This window comes from Mus caroli, chromosome 6 (assembly GCF_900094665.2).
Source record: "Mus caroli chromosome 6, CAROLI_EIJ_v1.1, whole genome shotgun sequence".
Classification (NCBI taxonomy): Eukaryota; Metazoa; Chordata; class Mammalia; order Rodentia; family Muridae; genus Mus; species Mus caroli.
In genome coordinates this window covers 1,652,192-1,671,424 of record NC_034575.1, presented here as the reverse complement: position 1 = coordinate 1,671,424, position 19,233 = coordinate 1,652,192, and the positions used below count along the sequence as shown (strand labels likewise).

Below are 19,233 nucleotides of genomic sequence, written 5' to 3'. Positions count from 1 at the left end.
GAGCTTGGAAAAGTGTGTGTGTGTGTGTGTGTGTGTGTGTGTGTGTGTGTGTGTGTGTGTGTGTGTGTGTGTACACTCACGTGCATGCGCGCATCTTTACACGCACATGAGAAAGTCAGAGGACAAGCAGCGGAAGTCAAGCCTCCTTCCACCACACAAGTCTTAGTCATGGAGTTCAGGTTGGTAGGCTTGGCAGCAAGTACCGGTGCATTCTGCGCAGCCGCACTGGCCTCCACAGAGATGATTTCTTTGACTCCCCTCACTTGATGTAAGCTCCATAGAGACTTGTCATGTCTCTTAGCATCTTGAACAGTGCCTGGTACATAGCTGGCACTCAATAAACCTCAGCCACATAAGAGGGATGCTGAATGGTGGAATATTGTGTCTTGGGGAGCTGGAACTTAGAAGCGGCACTGGGAGAAGGTGATGTTCTGAAATGCTGGTGTTGCGAGGCTGCGAGGCTGCGGGTGTGTGGGCCTCCTGGTGAGGACAGCCTGCACCTTAGGGCTTCTGACCTTGGCACTCTTTTCTGTGCTCTCAATTGGCTGTTATCATGGCGAACCCCTCTGAGCCACAAGGATTAGAACTGCTTTGTTTGTTTATTTACTTAGTTCCTGGCACAAAGCGAAGGGCTCACCCTCCTGGCACATTTTTTCCCAGGGCTCTCTGTTTCCTCCTGCTTGCTTAATCCCCTCCAGACCAGTTTATGTCTGCCTTTTCTCGCCTTATAATTGGGGGATGGGTTGGGTAGATGAGGGAAATGAAGCACCTAGCCAGCAGAGTGCCTCTGGAGGACTCTGGCTAAATTGGAGCTGTGGCGCCCGGGGGCGGGCCTCAGACGGGCTCAGGCCGGCCAATCCAGAGTTGTAAGAGCCACGGGGCTGCAGGTCTCAGGACTGACCAGCGTTGCTGCACTTGTTCATCCTCAGCCTGTCTATCTGTCTCAGGCCATGGCGAAGCTGCTAGCACTCACCCTCGTGGGACTGGTGTTGGCACTTTACAAGAACCATCGGTCTTCCTATCAGTAAGTTGTGTTGGGGTGGTTGGGGTGAGGGCTGCAGGCACGTGGTTCCTTCCCCTGCAGGTCCAGGAGGTCCAGGAGCTCCTCCACACCCCTCCTGGCTCTTTAAATCTATAGGCACTGGGTAGGATGCACATGTCAGAGTGCCTCATAGATGTTGTCAGTCTTCCCTGTGCTTCTTAAAAACCTGCCCTGTGTCTGAGAGCTAGAGGGTCAGGGTACACAAATAATATGTCAGCAAGGTCTGTGTGCCTAGCTACAGTCACTTTTTAACCTGGCTTTAAAAAATAAATGCCAAATACCAGACTGGTGTGTGTGTGTGAGCGTGTGTGTGTGTGTGTGTGTGTGTGTGTGTGTGTGTGTGTGTGTGTGTGTGTGTGTGTGTGTGTGTGTGTGTGTGTGTGTGTGTGTGTGTGTGTGTGTGTATTGGGGGATGGAGTTAGTTTGCTAGTCAATACATTAGTGAAAAAGATGTAGTACTAGATGTAGTAAACCTTCTTGGCTTAGAGAATCTCAATCTGAGATTCCACTAAGGAAATAGACAGAAAGACTGCTTATAACTGGCCCACCGGGAGCAACTGATCCCTGGGGTAGCCTACATGTTCCAGTGGGTGCTGGGCTGAGGTAAGGGGCATCATGAACTCCACTGCTTGTCTGGCTTTGCTTTGATCAAGCTATCTTGGGCACAACACTGCATCTCTAACCACTGAGTGCTCCAATAAACCAGCCATGGTACCATACATAGAAAACTACTAACAAGAAGCCTGGAATGCAGTAGCTATTCAGTGGTATTATTTCCTGCTTCCCTTGAAAGAATTTAGGAACCCACCAGAGTGTTAATGGGTAGGAGGCTAAAGATATATAAGAAGTTTTATGATAACCCTTTATGAGGGTCCAAAGTCTACACACCATCCTCCTGCAAAAGTCTTAGTCAATACTCTTGTGTTATTTACTCTGAAGTAAAAAATTAATGAGCATGGACTATTTGGAAACAAACAATTATATGATCTTATGCACTAATTAGAATCCTCCACACAGAGTTGGGTTGTGTAATTATTACTTCTTAAATCGTAAAATCTAAGAAAAGTGTTTGAGCTTGGAAAAGTGTGTGTGTGTGTGTGTGTGTTTGTGTGTGTGTGTGTGTGTGTGTGTGTGTGTGTGTGTACAGCTGCACCTGCTCATGTGAGGACCTGAGGAGATCTGAGGAGATCATGTATTGGTCTTGGGAATCTTCCTCCTTCACTATCTTCATCATTTTTGAGGCAAGGTCTCTCACTGAGCCTGGGGCTCCCTGACTGCCTTGATTGACTGGTCAAGGAGCCTTGAAATCTGCCTGTCTCTGCTTTGCAATGCTGGAATTACAGGCGTACACTGCTGTGCCCTGTTTTTATATGGGTCCCAGTGGTGAGAATACCACAGAGATGAGATACCACTGAGCCATCTCTATAGCCGGATTTGGGTTTTTACCTTGTCAAACTTTGGGCTTTTAAATATGTAAAAATTAGTTAAGTTCTAAATTGGGAATGTGTGCAGAATCCCAGGAAATTCCAGGCAGGTGAAGGAAGGGAAACAATATCAACTTTCTAGAAACCCCAAAGGCTCAACACACAAGAGGATCTAAGGGCCTGAGGGGTACCCAAAACCTCTCTGGATATACTAAGTCTTAGGCCCCACTTTACATGGTTGAATCAGACCAGTATTACTACGGAAATTTCCCCACCCCAGGATACTTGTATGCTCTTCTGGAGGGGATACTCAACCCCTCCCCTCTTCCATGTTGGACCCAGAGCCAGAAAGCCTGGGGGATGAATAATGACCTACCCCTATTTTGGAGAAAAGGCACATGAGACTCTGGTCATGAACCTGGCCAGGAAAGAAAAAAAGACATGACTTTGATGTATCTGGGTATCAAGGGAAGCTCTCCCTCAGAATAGATATATTCTGCAGGATTTGATTACTTGCAAGCAGGGGTTTGGCCTATACATCAGGAGTTGAAGGCAAGTCACAGAATCTGTGCAGTCCCATCCTACACCTTGGAGAATTTCATGATGTGGGAGAGGCAGAGAAGAAGAAATCAAAAAGGTTCTGGTTCACCCTTGTAGTCAGATCTGGCATGTAGCTTCTCATGCTATAGATCATACAAGTCTAGAGAACACCCAGAACAACACGGAACACTTCTTGAGGATGTGTGATGTGGAGAAGCAAAGAGACTCCTTCTGAGATTTACTACCATGACATGTAAGGTCTCCGTGTTTCCTTCTTTGGATGGGAGTGACAGTTTAGCATGAATTCCTCAACGTATCTCTGCTACCTCACACTCATCCTAGGCAGTGAGGATGGTGGATGACTGGCAACATGGACAAGACCTTGTTTCTGCAACTTTCAATTCCTCATATGATGTTAATGCCAAGAAACATTCCAGCCTGTTTCTCTCCTAAAACTTAAGAGAAGATAACACGCATCCCAGTAGGATTTATAAATTTAGACAGATAATAAGCCATATGTGATCTCAAAATCCACCAGAAGAGCCTACTGATAAGTTATTGGTGTGTTTGTCTGACTTCTTGTGACTTGTTTGGCTGAAAGTTTTGGAGGTTGAAGCCCATTGGGGCTGGTCCATGGCTGTGGTGCTGCTGTAAAGGAGAACAGCATGAGGTGAGGTATCAAGAGCAGGTGATAGAGAGCTACTTATCACGTGATGGCCTTGAAGCAGAGAGAACCAATCAGAGTAAAAAGCCTGAGAGAAGGACAGATTTGCAAAGCTAGGCCCAGTGGTCCACTTCCTTCAACCCAACCCTACTTTCCTTAGCATAGTGTCTGTGATCTCCAAAGAGTCATTCAATTATGGATCCATGAAAGCATTACTCTATTGATTAAATAAACTCCATCACAACCCAGTCACTTTCTAAAATTCTGCCTCTGATCACTGCACTGAGACCACACCTCTCTCTGAGACCACACCTCCCACAAATGAGCCTGTGGGGATAGGTTATATAACATTTCAATATTATCATAATTCTTGTGATAGACAGACTAAGGCTTAATTGCTTTTCATCCCTGCTGGCCCCCCTCAGTGTATCTATACCCTCTTCTCTGTCTGATGCACTAGTGTAATAGTACCATAGAACAATTCAGCAGCCATCTGAGTCTCCGCTCTGTGCACCAGAGGCTCAGTATGGTGTGGCATTAGGAAGCAACAAGATCCAAACCCAATTATTGAAAAGCAGCATGACCAGGAACTTGGTAGGCATGTGTGTCATGGTCCATGAAAATGAGTGAAGGAGCTACGGATCCCATCACAGAAGACCACGGGAGGCTTTGGAAGGCAGAAAGAAGCTGTGGGTGATGAAGTAAAGCACATTCAAAGTAGAGAAAAGAATGTGGGCTGATGCAAGGGTATAAAGAATAAAGGGTATAAAGAATGTGGGCTGATGCAAGGGTATAAAGAAGCGGGGAGCAGAGTGCTTTGTATCATGACGCCTCATTCATATCTGGTGGGACCTTTTAAGTTAAGAGATCACATCTGAATGAGATGGTGTTTGATTTTCTTTTACATATGGAACAAGGTAAATGTGTGTGTGTGTGTGTGTGTGTGTGTGTGTGTGTGTGTGTGTGTGTGTGTGTGTGAGAGAGAGAGAGAGAGAGAGAGAGAAAGAGACAGACAGAGACAGAGACAGAGACACAGAGAGAGACAGAGAGACAGAGAGAGAGGAAACTGAACCCTGAACACTGGACCTTGAATATCCCAAGTAAGACCTCTGTCTGAGCTATGCTCCTAGCCTGTAAACCATGAATCTTTATTTTAAAAACTGTTTGAAGGATTAAGTGAGGGAGTACGTGGAAGTGACCTTAGTGTGGGATTCAGCACACAGTAGCCTTCATAGAGAGATCCAGAACGAATGAGGAAAGGCTGGTAGCACAAATGGAAGTACCTGGGTCCACAGAGTGCCAACGTAGCTTAAGAGCCTAGTGTGCTTTGGCAGGGATCCAGTGTCTATTTGTACAGAACAGCTCATAGCAAAGTTTATGTGAATTCTGGATGGACTTCAGAGGTCTTGGAATCAGGGACGTATCTCAGCCATTGAACTTTACCTATGAGACCCAGAACATTTGCCCTTGACATGATATTTCCTGATCATCAGAGAACAGCCTTAAAGCTGAGAGCTAGATAGACACCGGAGGCAGACATGTGTCCAGTGCTTCTTCTTTGTCCCTGCAGTCGAGTTATCTGTAAATTGTGCCTAGTGAGAGGCTTGACTGTAGATTTGCTTTCATGTTTGTGTTCCAACCTTGGCTTAGCTACTTCAGATTTGTAATCTTAGCCATCTGTAATTAGGGAAACAAACACACAAGGGAGGGCTAAAAGGGGCACGTGTAGGACCTGAACTGTAGTATCAATAACATCCTGTTGAGTTTTGTCTTGTCTGAGTCATAAACGTGGACCCAGAGGAATGGGGCACAGAGTTCCCGCCTTCTTGCCCACTCTGAGGCTGGGATTAGTCTGTTGAGAACAGATGAGCCAACTGGCCTTTCTCTGTCCTGTGTAAACTTTGCATATTTAATGGACCTTGTGAACCAGGTCTCACTTTATTCTTCTTGTGTACTTTGACTGGAAAAAGACATGTCACTGGCTCCTTCCACAAGTTTCGACACATTCAATGTTTTCACATGCTTAAAACCCCTCTCTGCCTGCCCCTCTGCCTTTTGTCATGACCTCTGCCCTTAATATTTTGAACCCATGCTTTACTTCATCGAGGAGCCCTAGAAACAGTCACTGCACATTCTTCCAAGAACAGTGTCTTTCCTAGTGATGGGTCACAAAATAAGTTTGATAAGTCATGACCAATATCTTTAAATTGATTGGAACTGGAAAAACAAAACAAAACAAGAATTAAAAAATTACCACGTGGGGTCAGGGATATAGCTCAAAGGTCAAGTGTGGCAGAGCCGATATTGTGCAGAGCCCTGATTTCAATCCCTCACGAAGCAAAGGAAAAGCCCGGACCCCTAGGACTAGTGGATTGCTTTGTGAAGCTTGTTTCAAGTGTGCTGTTGTTGTTGTTGTTGTTGTTGCTGCTGCTGCTGCTGCTGCTGGCAGGGTTGTGCACACATGCTGTCTGCTTGCACCATCTAAAATGCTTTTCATGATTGGGATCTCGGACTGAAAAGTCTGTAAGCCATCGCTGGACCGCTTTCCTTTTATTGCACTGCCATAAGCATTTACGGTGACAATGTCAAATTGCAGTCTGACTTTTTTTTTTAATTTTCCATTTCTGAAATGTTTCTCAGTGTCCTAAGTCAAGGGATAGATTGCAGTTTCTCTGGTGGGGGCTTTCTAAGCTGTTTCCTTCACTGAGGGAGCACAGCCTTGACTTTGGCCCATCTATTTGATCATGTCCTTTTTTCTATCATCCATGCCAGTGGCTTCCATCCTGGCCGTGTTTGAGGACAAACTCGGCCGCTCTCATGAAGGAGATACCTGGCGGCACCTGTCCCCTATTAGTCCAGATGGCCCTAGACCGTGACATTGATAGCCAATAGCACGAGGGTAGAAATACCTCAACTTTTTTTGAAGCAACATGTTCTCAACTTTCGTTATCCTTTGCATTCTCAGTCATGGTGAGGTAGAGTTTTATACATTTTTTCACCCACTCCTGGCTCACGTTCTGAGAAACTAAATTGCCAAGAAGGTAAGAAGAGAAGATTGCAGCTTACCACAAGCCACACGATAATTTCAGGGACTCTTGGATAACTGTCAGTACTTATTAAAACTATATACTGTGTCATTTTTTTGGGAACTGCATAATTTGTTGTTTTGATCTCCCAGCTGTGCCAACATGGTAGTCTGCTTCTTTCAAATGGCACATCAATGGCTTTGCTCCGTGCAGGAGCCTGCTGGTGTCTCCTTCTCACATCTGTTCACTTTTCCTTTGTCCTTCACTCAACTATCCCCCAGTGACGCTTATGTCCTCAGAGTTCAAGAAGCTGTTTCCCTGCCTCTGTGCACATGTGTGTGCCTAGATGCTTGCCCACCTGTGTGCGATGCCTTTTCACAGGCTGGCCTTGGATATGATTTACTGAAGTTGTAAATACTTTTTTTTAACATCTGCATTGTTGAGTATCATAGCTGAAAAACAAGCACCATGTCTGGGCTACAGAGCTAGACAGAACAGGAAGGTGGGAGAATGTATATTCTTGAATTACATGGAAGGCATCCCAATTTTAATGTAAGCATTTGGAATTGTCTATGCTTCTATCAGGATACCAATGTTTCGTTGATTTGTAACTATGAATGTATTTAAAGTTTACATGTTTGGAGAAATAGCAACCCCTTCCTCTGAGCAGCTCTGGGACATTTGTGACATATTCAACCTACATTTCCACAGTGGAATCCGGATACAGCCGATGAAATAGTCCCTGTCATTGCCGCAGTGCACAGAGCCTGGGGGACACCACATGCTTCTTTGTGCATCTGCCCTGTTCTGAACATAAAAACCTTTGTTCAACTCTGTGTTATACTCCTAAGTCCCCACTGGTCTTAAAGATTCAATTGCCCAGGAATGCTAACTAATTCAAGGTAAAAGACACTCGGAGAGAACTCTGGGGGCTTACTTTTGCACCTTAAGTCTACCTTCTGAATTTATAATGTGTATTTTATTATTTTCTCCCTCCCAGAACAAGATTAAATGCTTTCCGTGAAGTAACGCCAGTAGAACTTCCTAACTGTAATTTAGTTAAAGGAATCGGTATGTATATGGATAGACGATGAAGCATCAAATTTTAAATGCAAAAAATTTTATCACTATATATATTTTCTTAATGTGCCAGTTCAGTTTTGTTCAAAATTACAACATTGAACCAGGAGAGTAATATGGAGTCAGGAGTTGATTACTCGACTCCATGGGCATATTACCAAGAAGTTTCAGTTTGATTGGGTATCGTTTGGTCAACAGAACATATAGCTAGAACAATGGCTTTGTGATGGCACACCTAAGGAGCTGGCAAAAGGGAGAGGGAAGAATGATATAAATGCTAAAATAAAGAGTAATTCTTTAATGAACTCTCTCATTTGTCACAAGACGTTTTCTTGTGTACTTTTTTTGAGTGTTGGAGAGGAGAGTCTTTCCCAGAAGTTCTCAGCACATTTCCCCTTGGATCTCATTAGGCAGAACTGGGGGAATAGACTGATATCTAGCTACAGAGATCGCTGTGAAGATAATTACTGGTCTCCATCCTGGGAGGCAAGACCTGTCAGGAAAGATAAAGAGGTGGAGGAGTGGCGACTCCTGCTAACCTACTCAGAGCATCCCAGAGCCCAACCCTGTGACTTGTTATTGAAGGTCAACTCATTTGAGGTCCAGTTTTTCTGTGTTTAGAGTGGGCCATGGTTGTTGGCTTTTGCTTTTGGAGTTATTTGTCTGAGATGCCTATAGGCCAGAAGGCTACCCAAGAAGAGTCATTTAGATTCTTAAGCGTGAGCAGATATCTCATAGCACAACACTTTTTCTAGGAAAGTATAATGTTGTTGTCAAATATCCCTGAGTATTAGAATAATAGACACACATATTGAGAATATGACAAAACCAAACACTTCATTTGTCTCTATATTAATTGAACAATTTAAAGATTAAGTATATTTAAACAGTAGTTCACTTGAAGAGATATTTTATTGGTATTTATGCTTAGCAAGTGCATGCTCCCAGGTATCAGCAAAGTATTCCCACTTGAAGCATACATTTGGAGCCTGCATGTACTTCCAGCATCCTTTTCAGATAGTTGTTTTGGAGCTGTGACACAGCATATGCATTTGGAGTTTACAAGTTCAGGTGAATACCAAGCTCTTTCCAAACGATCATACCTGTTTTATATTCTGTGGCTTTCCATGGACAATATATGAGAGATCTCAATTACGAGATAAAAGCCATTGATTTGAAGTAAAAATGGCCATTGTGCTTGTTGACGATATTGGTATTTTTATAAATTCCATGTAATCAAGGTGGTATGTGTCTGTAATCCCTTCACCTAGGACAGCCAGGATCAAGGCCATGCTCAGTTTACAAAGTGAAGTTGAGGCCCAGGTAACACAAACTCTGCCTAAAATAAATAAAGAAATATAAAAAAAATAATTCTTTGTTTTTCTTATGATCACATTCATGAATTTGAGTGAAAGAACTCATTAGGAACCTAGCAAACAAATGTTAAGACAGAGACCCATTTTCAAGCAAGATGAGGTAACTAAAGGATCCTCCGCTTCCTGCACCACGTTTGAAACGATATATCTTCTTTCTTACCTTCTCTACAGAGACGGGTGCTGAAGACTTAGAGATTCTGCCTAATGGACTAACTTTCTTTAGCACTGTGAGTGTTTGTTGACATTGATTATATTCTTGAACATATTCTGGGACTAACAATATAAGTTTTCCTTGGGTCTTCTGTATACCAGTGTCCACATTCAAATGAGATGGGCAGCCATCTTACTGTGTTGTAGGAATGGCAGTTGTGATGTGTACACATAAGACGTGGATGAAGGTGACAGGAGGTGTGTGTGGGATAATCATAGAGGAGCCAGTTGCTTCCAGAGTGTTTTGGGGGGCCTGTCACACAAGTCAGTAAGTTAAGAGGTAGACCTGCAGTCATCTATGGCACAGGGCAGTCAGAGTGGACACATGGTTAGTCAGCACCTCTCTCAGCTCTTGAAATATCTATGCTATGCCTGTTTTTTCTCTACTATTCTTTTAAGGGGCTAAAGTATCCTGGAATAAAAAGTTTCGATCCCAGTAAGCCTGGAAAAATACTTCTGATGGACTTGAACAAGAAGGAGCCAGCAGTATCAGAGTTAGAAATTATAGGAAATACATTGGATATATCTTCATTTAACCCTCATGGGATTAGTACATTCACAGATGAAGGTAATAATTAATATTAAATTAATTGTGTATATTTCTCCTTATCCTACCAAAGGTAAATCATGAATAATTTTTGTTGATTTTGACCTTACTTGTCCTAGGGTTTCCATTGCTCTCAAGAGACATCATGACCAAGGCAATTCTTATAAGAATTTAATTGGGCCTGGCTTACAGGTTCCGAGGTCCAGTCCATTATCATCATGGCAGGAAGCATAGCAGTGTCCAGATAGACACAGTTCTGGAGAAGGAGTTCTAGATCTTGACCAGAAGGCAGTCAGGAGAGACTGTATTTGGCTAGACTTGAGCATATATATGAGACTTCAAAGCCCACCCCCACAGTGACAAACTTCCTCCAACCAGGCCACACCTCCTAACAGTACCACTCCCCATGGGCCAAGTGTATTCAAACCACCACAGCACCAATGTTAAGTAAACCATGTTAAAAATCATTTCAATACTTGAAAATGCCAATTATTTGAGACTTTTGAAGCCATCAATTTTATAAAATAACATTCCTATTATGTCTACGAAATAGTTACCTATTCAGCTTTAATTGCAATATTTTCCCCGTGTTAAACAGTTGAAAGAAGATGCAAGCATTTGCAGTCCTAGCTCTACAGTAGATTCGGTGCTTTCCTGCACAGCTCTCTCAACTGGGCCCTACTCTGGCTGGGTGCTCACTGTTCAAATGCTGGCTTTCATGTGGATGTCCTAGCTGCATGTTCTCATCCACGATGCATTTATCCACTGTCATTCCCATTCTGTTTGGTGCCTTTTCCTTTGTGCTGTAATTATTCTCCAATCCAGTTGCATACAGAAACAACTGGGAAATGTAAAATCTCCAACATACTAGCTTCAAACCCAGAGAACTGACTTCTGCTGGCTTAAGTGTGGCTGGGGCAGCAGACAGGACCATTGATGCTCACGATCTCCATTCCGTCCCCCCTCTTCCTCTCTTTGTTCCTCCCTCCCTCCTCCCCTCCCTCCACCCCTCCCTTCTTCTCCCCCTCTCTCCCTTCCTTCTCCCCCTTCTCTTTTTCTATTACCCATTTTCTCCTTCAAGAACATCACTCCCCCTCCACACACCCCCCATTCCTGCTTCTGGATGCAGCTTCTGCTCCCTGATAGCTTCCCCCTCCTCCATCACTGAAACGCTTTGAGCAGTCAGTCCCTCATACATCAGCTTGACACTTCTGCCTCTTTCCTTATTTCTGTCTTTCACTCATTTCAAACTAATACCAGTGTCTGTGCCTATATTCTAGGAGAATGCTCCCAAATATAGGTTATTAATATTATTTTCCCTTTAGATCTTCAGTCCTTCTTCTGAAGGCTCTTCATGGATACTTCTGTTTGTGTACCTCTCTGCTGATTTCTTTCAACTGAAAATGTCAAACAACGATTATGTGTGTGTGTGTGCTTATGTATATATTTGTCAATGATCTTTCTATCCGCTCAACCAATCTTTGCCACTTTATTTTCTTCTCAAAATAATTTAAGTGTAAAGAAATACAGTGTTTGGTATCTATATACTTTAAAAAAAAATAAAATTGGTATAGTATTAGCAGACCTTTTTGTAGGTAGCTGTCATTTTCAGCACTGTGTCCTGGGTTTCTTTTTGTGTCTGTGAGTTTAGATCCACTTTGGGGGTTCTTGGGGTTCAGTTGTGTGAGACCTCTCGAGCATCTCCACTCTGCATGGATATAAGGAAGGGGTTCACTTTTTTCTGTTTTCAAGCAATTCCAGGGTGACTCTCTTATACGTGAATCCTCTATACACATTTTTGAGGGTCAACTTCTAGAGGTCGAATCTCCTGCATACAATATGAATTCTGGTTTTAATCCCCACTTTTGTCTGGGGATCCCTCCCCCAGGGACTTTTGATTCTTCCTGTCAGATGGCTCTCCTGTCCCTTCCTGTCCCTTCCTGTCTTCCTGTCTTTTTTTTTTTTTTTTTTTGGTTAGTGTTATTCTGATAACATGCATTCTACTCTTCCTATACCAGAGTTTCTGCTGTAGCCTCAGGACATGTTTTTTTCTTGCTCATGGTCCCTAATGATTAAACCTAGATCCTACCCAATGCCCCGAAAGAACACTCATGGTCCTCTCCCTCTGCCGCCCTAGCTCGCCCACTTTTTTTTCTCTTGGCTCTAACCACAGCTTCACTATTAAGGAATCTCTTGCCTCAGGGCTTTGGCATATGCTCTTCCCTTAACATGAATTCCTCCAGATATACACTTGGTTTACTCTCGCTTCTTGTCGGTCTCTGCTCTAATACCATCTTGTTGGAAAGAAGGTCCCTGATCATTATAAGACTCTAAATTATCCACTGACTCTTCATCATATTACACTATCTCTTTTCAGTACTTAAATCTAACACGAATTAAAAATACGTGCATCTGAGTTAGCTTTTCTGTTCACACCTGCTTAACAACGTACCAGTTTCTTTAAATACCATTTTGATATATGTCAGAGGTTTCAAGTGTTACCGCATACCTTCTTGACCACTTAGAAGGTGGTCTAACTTTTTTATGTCTAACTTCCCTCCTCTCTGTTTTTATCTCTGTGTCTGTCTCTGTGTCTATGTCTATGTCTCTGTCTCTCTCTGTGTCTCTGTCTCTCTCTCTCTGCCTCTCTCTCTCTATGTCTCTCTCTCTCTGTCTGTCTGTCTCTCTCTGACATCCTTCCTAAGGCATTTGTCATCTTCCACTGTGTAAACTGCAGGCAAGCTCGCTATGCAATGTGTAAATTACAAGCAGGCACAGCATCTAGTCCAGCTCCCACACCCTCAGTCCTTTTACCCCAGCTTGGTATCCTGTGACGATCATTTGAACTGTCAACGCTTAACAAGCTGTCTGGAGTTTCGGTGGTGGTGATGTTTGTTCTAAAGTTCAGTTGTTTTTCTCCTGTGAAGTTGTGAGTCTGCAGAGCTTGTTGCTGGAGTTTCGATGGTGGTGATGTTTGTTCTAAAGTTCAGTTGTTTTCTCTCCTGTGAAGTTGTGAGTCTGCAGAGCCTGTCACTAGCTTCTCCTTTAGCCACTTTTCTTAGGGGTAATCACGCATGATTTTCTCTCTGAAGATGAAAATATTCCATCCACCTGACATGCTAAGTATTCACTGGAGGTGGGTGGAAATTGCTATAAGTGACAGCTGAGAGCTTTGCTAATGCCTCCAGTTTTGTTTTTCTGTCTCCTCTCAGATAACACTGTGTACCTACTGGTGGTAAACCATCCAGACTCCTCGTCCACTGTGGAGGTATTTAAATTTCAAGAAGAAGAAAGTTCACTCTTGCATCTGAAAACCATCACACATGAACTTCTGCCTAGGTACTGAGGTGCTCTGTATGTACAATTCCCTTAACAGAGGAAGATGGCTCGGCCACAGTTAGTTTTTCTTCTTGGCCAGGGCAGATTCAACTCTTCTGTCTGCTCTTCTTCAGAATGCTTTGAGACTCTGGAACCCTAAGAGTGGGCTCACTCCTTTCTTCCTCCATCCTCCTTGTTCTGGGTGGACACTAGCAGATCTCCTATCCTCTGTATCTTTATTCAAATCATCCCAAGAAATTGTTTAAAAGGTGTTTTTACAAGAACAATCTCAGAGAGTGAATTTTGTGATTTTTCAGACTCATATGCAAAAGAGCAGCCTTCCAAACACAGGGCATCTTATACATCTCTGCACTGTATATACTACTGGTGGGTTTTGCACATTAGTGGGAATATTTGGCTCCATGTTAGATTCCTGGGCAATATAACACATGGGAAAACTAGACAACTGAGGATCTCAACAGGTCAACCCAACACAAAATAAATCTGTTGCTGTAAACAGTATTTAATTAACTCTATAGTTTTTCACATGACCTGGCTAGCCCACCAATAATTCAGGCAGATGCCTATGGACTTATTTAGTCAGCTTAGCATAAATACTGAATGAATCAGGCCCAAACTATGTTTCTATATGCTTTATTGGCTAATTCCTAGCTGAGGTCCTCCTGTGCTTGCTGCTTGAATCTCCCCTGGGTTGTTTCTGCTCCATCAGTCGGTCCTCAGGGATCATTTCACTCAGCCACTTGCTCCTTGGTCCATCACATCTAATGGGGACCTCCTGTTTGCTCGCTCACCTTCTTTCTTTCTTTCTTTCTTTCTTTCTTTCTTTCTTTCTTTCTTTCTTTCTTCCTTCCTTCCTTCCTTCCTTCCTTCCTTTCTTCCTTCCTTTCTTTCTTTCTTTCTTCCTTCCTTCCTTCCTTCCTTCATCCTTCCCTCTTCCTTCTTCTTCTTCTTCTTCTTCTTCTTCTTCTTCTTCTTCTTCTTCTTCTTCTTCTTCTTCTTTTTCTTCTTCTTCTCCTCCTCCTTCTCCTCCTCCTCCTCTTCCTCCTTCTCTTCCTCCTTCTCCTCCTCTTCCTTCTCCTTCTTCTCCTCCTCCTCCTCCTCTTTCTCCTTCTCTTCCTCCTCCTCTTTCATCCTCCTTTTTCTCTTCATGGTCCTTACCTGCGACTTTGCAGCCTGATAACTGAAGCCCCGCCTACTTCTACTCTCCCCAATAATTGGCTATAGCCACTTTAATTTAACCAACAACTTTTAATTGGGGAGCAAGGTTTATACAACACGGGCCATTATACATGAGCATTTGCTTGTCTGAAGGCAACCAGATCTTGGGGGTTGGAATTTGGCATTTGTATACAGAGAATCAGACCAACCCCAACCATCAACCTTTTCACTTTGCCTATGAAGAAGTGGTCATGGGGCCAGTGAAAGACTTAAGAGAATCTAGTACTATCTCCCTAACTAACTTTTATAACTTTTATTATGGTCTTCTAGAAGTCCTGCATCTTCTTGTATAGTTTAAGAACAGCATTCATCCACCTTGGTTTTTGCAGATTTAGATCTGAATTTGTTGCAGCCCATTAGCAAAGTCTTGGCATCTAGTAGACACTCTCTAGTAGACCTGTGTGTCTCCTCTCCCTCCTCACTAGCAGGGTGGAAGACAAGGAAGCAAAGTGGGAAGCAGTCAAGTTACTGAATAAAGCTTAACTAATCCATTATTGTCCAAGTAGGAGTCAAAGCCCAGGTTTTCTGCATACTTAGGATAAGATTCACATAGCAAGAATAGGTTAGAGGTAGATTAAAGGTAGAAGTCTCTATCCAAGTGTCTTTTAGGAGACGGGGTGTTCATCAGTTGAAAAAGTGCTTGTCCAGCATACACAAAACCCTGGGTTCAATGCCCAGCACAAGCCCACGTGAAGCAGGCATGATGGCACATGTCTCTAATCTCAGCCAGAATGAGGCCATTGAGTATCTAAAGAACCACCCCCCCCCAAAAAAAAATTCAGAGAAAAACATGGAAAATGGAAACGCTGAGGCAATGCTGGTAACAGTAAGAGTGTATGGAGTCTCAGCTACAGTCAGGTGCTGTGCCTTAAACACATATGTCACTGACTGTCTGGGAGCAGCTCCATAAGTTGGCATTAGCTTTATATGCCACATGTGGATTTAATTGTTTTTAAGACCTGGTCTCTCTGTGCTGTTGCCTGAGATGACAACTTCAGCCATTAATGTAGCTGGGATTAGCTTATAGCCAGAGCTGGTACTCGGAGTAACAAGAAATTACAAAAATTATTATTCTTTAGTTACCATTTAATATTGGGCAACTCAAGTGTTTCCGGTTTTACAGAATAGGAATGTATTTTTTTTTTCTGGGCCAGTTGTGAAAATATTCTGTATTGGCAGCATAGAGCTAGATTGCAAGCAACCAGGGCTCCACAGTTAACTAGAATCTGGCTCTCTGCACACAAAGATTACCATGTACATTTCTCACCTCATATTATAGGGTTGTTTATGGTATGCATCTCTGAATTACTAAATCTGTTGTAAGCTAATCATGTTAATAACAACATCCTGACTATTATTATTGGTCCTTTATGCATACGAGACAGTATGGCAAGGTTTTCACACTTACAGTTTCATTTAATCTTTACCCAACATGCCAAGCTACAGAAAGAACACTGAGTTTCAGGAACTGGCTTAAAGATGGGTGATATGCTGTGGCCCCACGTGGTGAGGATAGGAGGCAGACTCAGATTCAAACAGTATATCAAATTTCAAAGCTATTACTCCAAACCACTCCCATCTGCTCCGTTTCAATGGAGAACAGCATACTAATTTCTAAAATCTGCTTTTAAAAGAGAGGTGGCAGCAGCTTGTCAGTTTTTGTCCGAAACCTGCACAGACTCATCATAACTCCGTGGGCTTTGTTCTTCCACTGCGGTAATACTAGCGGCTGTGGATGGAAGACTTCGTGCGTCTGGCTCCCTGCAAAGCCGACAGCACTGGCTCATTGTAATTCCCACTGTGATGCCACAGTTGAGATTCGGGACCATAGGCTCTCCTAATGAGCCGTGCAACGTTGAGGGGAGAATCGTTTAAGCTCTCTTTACAGATGAGAAACTGAGGCTCTGAGCCCCATCTCCCTCTCTCCTGAGCTGGCTGCGTCACAGCTGATGCCTTTCCCACTATATGCTCTGCAGTAGAGCAAGGATAATTTTCTCTCAGCTCTTGCCCCCCGCCGGGGAACTTCCGTCACCTCAATCAGCAAGGAATGAGTCACTTATGTGTTTGCTATTGTACCTATTAAAGCTTGAAAAATAGACTCATATATCTTACATTTTCAGCAGCACAGAGAGAATGCTAATCAGAGAGAAAAGAGCCAGACAGCCATTTCTGAACATTCTTGCTCACAGGCTCCTTCAGTTAAGAGGCACAGAACTTTATGGCCAACACAAGAGACCATCATCCTTCCGTCACTGAGAAGGAAACTGAGGCCCCCAAACATGCAAAAGGGTTGATCTTCCCCTATATCATAATAGCTAACAATGCTAAAACTACAGGGGTCAGTGCTTTTACTCTGTGCTAAATAAGGTTGATTGACAGGAGTCAGTGTTGTGTGTGCTGATTCACCTTGCTCTGACAATGATCTCAGGCTTAATACACACACACACACACACACACACACACACACACACACCCCACAATGCTATATTTACACTACAGCTCATATGACTTTCATGTCTCAGTGCTAATAATCATTATTATCTTTGGAAATTCGCTAGAACTGACGTTGTAGTGATTCTGGGCTATCTCTGATGGTGTGAAGATTTCATCTCATCAAGCTTTTTTTTTCTTTTGCTTTCAACTGCTACCTCTCTGTGTATAATCATATATATATTTTTTTAATTGCAGCATCAACGATATAGCTGCTATTGGACCTGAGAGCTTTTATGCCACAAATGATCACTATTTTGCTGACCCATACTTACGGTCCTGGGAAATGTACTTGGGTCTGTCGTGGTCCAATGTTGTGTACTACAGTCCAGATAAAGTCCAGGTGGTAGCAGAAGGGTTTGATTTCGCGAATGGCATTGGCATTTCCCTTGATGGCAAGTATGTGTGCTTTCTAGAACACAATGAGTTTTCTTGGAGTCTCCTTAAATAGCTTTAAAACATAGTCCTTTCCTATATAGTATGATTATCTCTTGTGTTGTAAGATGAAAATGGAGAAAACGCCAACACTACTGATACTAAAGGATTCTCTAATACGTCATCATTGTATGTGGTTGGTTCAGTATCATGAAAAGGGTCTTGTAGCACAATATAAAGCAAGGCCCTGGTCTCTCCCTCATCAGCACCTCTTATTCTTAGCTTCCTTTCTATGGCTGTAAAGAGTTCAACCAAGGAAACTTATAAAACAAAACATTTAATTGTGGGCTCACAGTCCCAGAAGATGAGTCTATGATGAGGAACAGGCAGGCAGGTATGCTGCTGGAGAAGTAACTGAGAGCTTACATGTTGAGGTGGGGGAAGGTGCTAACTTGGAATGCCCAGGTTTTTCCAACCTCAAAGCCAGCCCTTAGTGACGTTCTCCAACACATCTCCTAATTCCTCCCAAACAGTTCCACCAACTGAAGGAATAAGCATCCAAATGCATGGGCCTGTGAGGATCTTTCTCCTTCAATCCGCCTTACTTATTGTATGAAAGAGGCAATGTAACTGTTAGTGATGCAGTACTATCTCATGCTGGCTTTGCAACAGTTCAGAGATCACTATTGGTCTGGGCATCACACTGTGGGTAGCATCAATGTACATATAAAAATCTGTCCATCATCCATCCATGCCCCACCTCATATCACCAAGAATTTCAGAGCATCAGGAATACAGAAAATGTGATGTCAGAAGTTTTCTGTTTTTCATATTGTCTCTGATCCCCACAGAAGGTAATAACACACTACTTCTCTTACTGTTCTAGAATGTACTGTGCTTAGTCTCAGCAGGAAGTTATATGGTGTATGGTGTCACCATGTTAGGATCAGGCTCATAAAAGAAAGAAAGGAAGACTTTTCTTGGTCTTCTCTCATACTTTCTCTGGCTGAACTAGAGGACTGTCATGAAGAGGATTTCCTGATGCTCCCCAAAGCTCGACCTTACTCCCTTCTGACATGCAGAACCTTAGGCTTGCCCCTAGGTTGAGAAATCAAAGGGAACAATGTACAATGTAAATAGTAAGAGCTGATGTTGGCATTGGGTTCCTTCTCTGCAGATCAAGGATGAGTACCTATAACCTTAGGTAAAGACTTTTCCTGTGATTAAACAGGGTGTGCCCTATGGACTCATCAAGCTCTTTCAGAACTGAGTTTGCTTGGAGATAAATTCCATTTACTAGTTTCTAAGCAAAGTTCCACTCCAATACAACTTTTCCCAACCCAGCTTTTGGCATTACTTCAAGCACTTTGACGGAGCTCTTTCTTCTTTGAAGGTATGTCTATATAGCTGAATTGCTGGCTCACAAGATTCATGTGTATGAAAAGCACGCTAATTGGACTTTAACGCCATTGAAGGTAAGCTGTATTAACACAGTAAGTTTGTCGAGTGATAATTAGATTCTAATTGATTTGTGAAATTAAAAGTAGGGAGAAAGGAATGCTCTAATTTGAGTAGGTGTGAAGCAATTTTCCACTTATTGGTTAGGAGCCATCAGTATCATTGTGTGTTTGTTGTTTACTTTTACTCTGTGGCACAATGGAAAACAGCAAGCAGGGCATCTCACCTAGGCAACCCAGAGACTTTCTACTCTAGAGGACTTTAAGCTGGGGTTGTTTGCCCAAGTTTCTTCCTCAACCCCTGCTACTCCTTTTTCTTCTGCCTCTGTCTCTCTCTATGTGTTTCTCTCTGTGTGTGTTTCTCTCTCTCTCTCTCTCTCTCTCTCTCTCTCTCTCTCTCTGTGTGTGTTTCTCTTTCTCTGTGTTTTTCTCTCTCTGTGTTTCT

General features: G+C 43.0%; 1 protein-coding gene across 1 annotated transcript in view; it reads left to right on the top strand.

The window, feature by feature from the left end:
* The first annotated feature begins 661 nt into the window (after positions 1-661).
* The window catches only part of Pon1 (paraoxonase 1), a 25,079-nt gene continuing 6,507 nt past the window's right edge, over positions 662-19,233 (top strand). Inside the window, exons 1-7 of the mRNA XM_021165211.2 lie at positions 662-1,024; positions 7,697-7,767; positions 9,324-9,379; positions 9,762-9,930; positions 13,122-13,248; positions 17,155-17,355; positions 18,725-18,806. Of these exons, the coding sequence (XP_021020870.1) occupies positions 951-1,024; positions 7,697-7,767; positions 9,324-9,379; positions 9,762-9,930; positions 13,122-13,248; positions 17,155-17,355; positions 18,725-18,806 (780 nt within the window). The 5' untranslated portion in view covers positions 662-950. The remainder of the gene's footprint in view (positions 1,025-7,696; positions 7,768-9,323; positions 9,380-9,761; positions 9,931-13,121; positions 13,249-17,154; positions 17,356-18,724; positions 18,807-19,233) is intronic.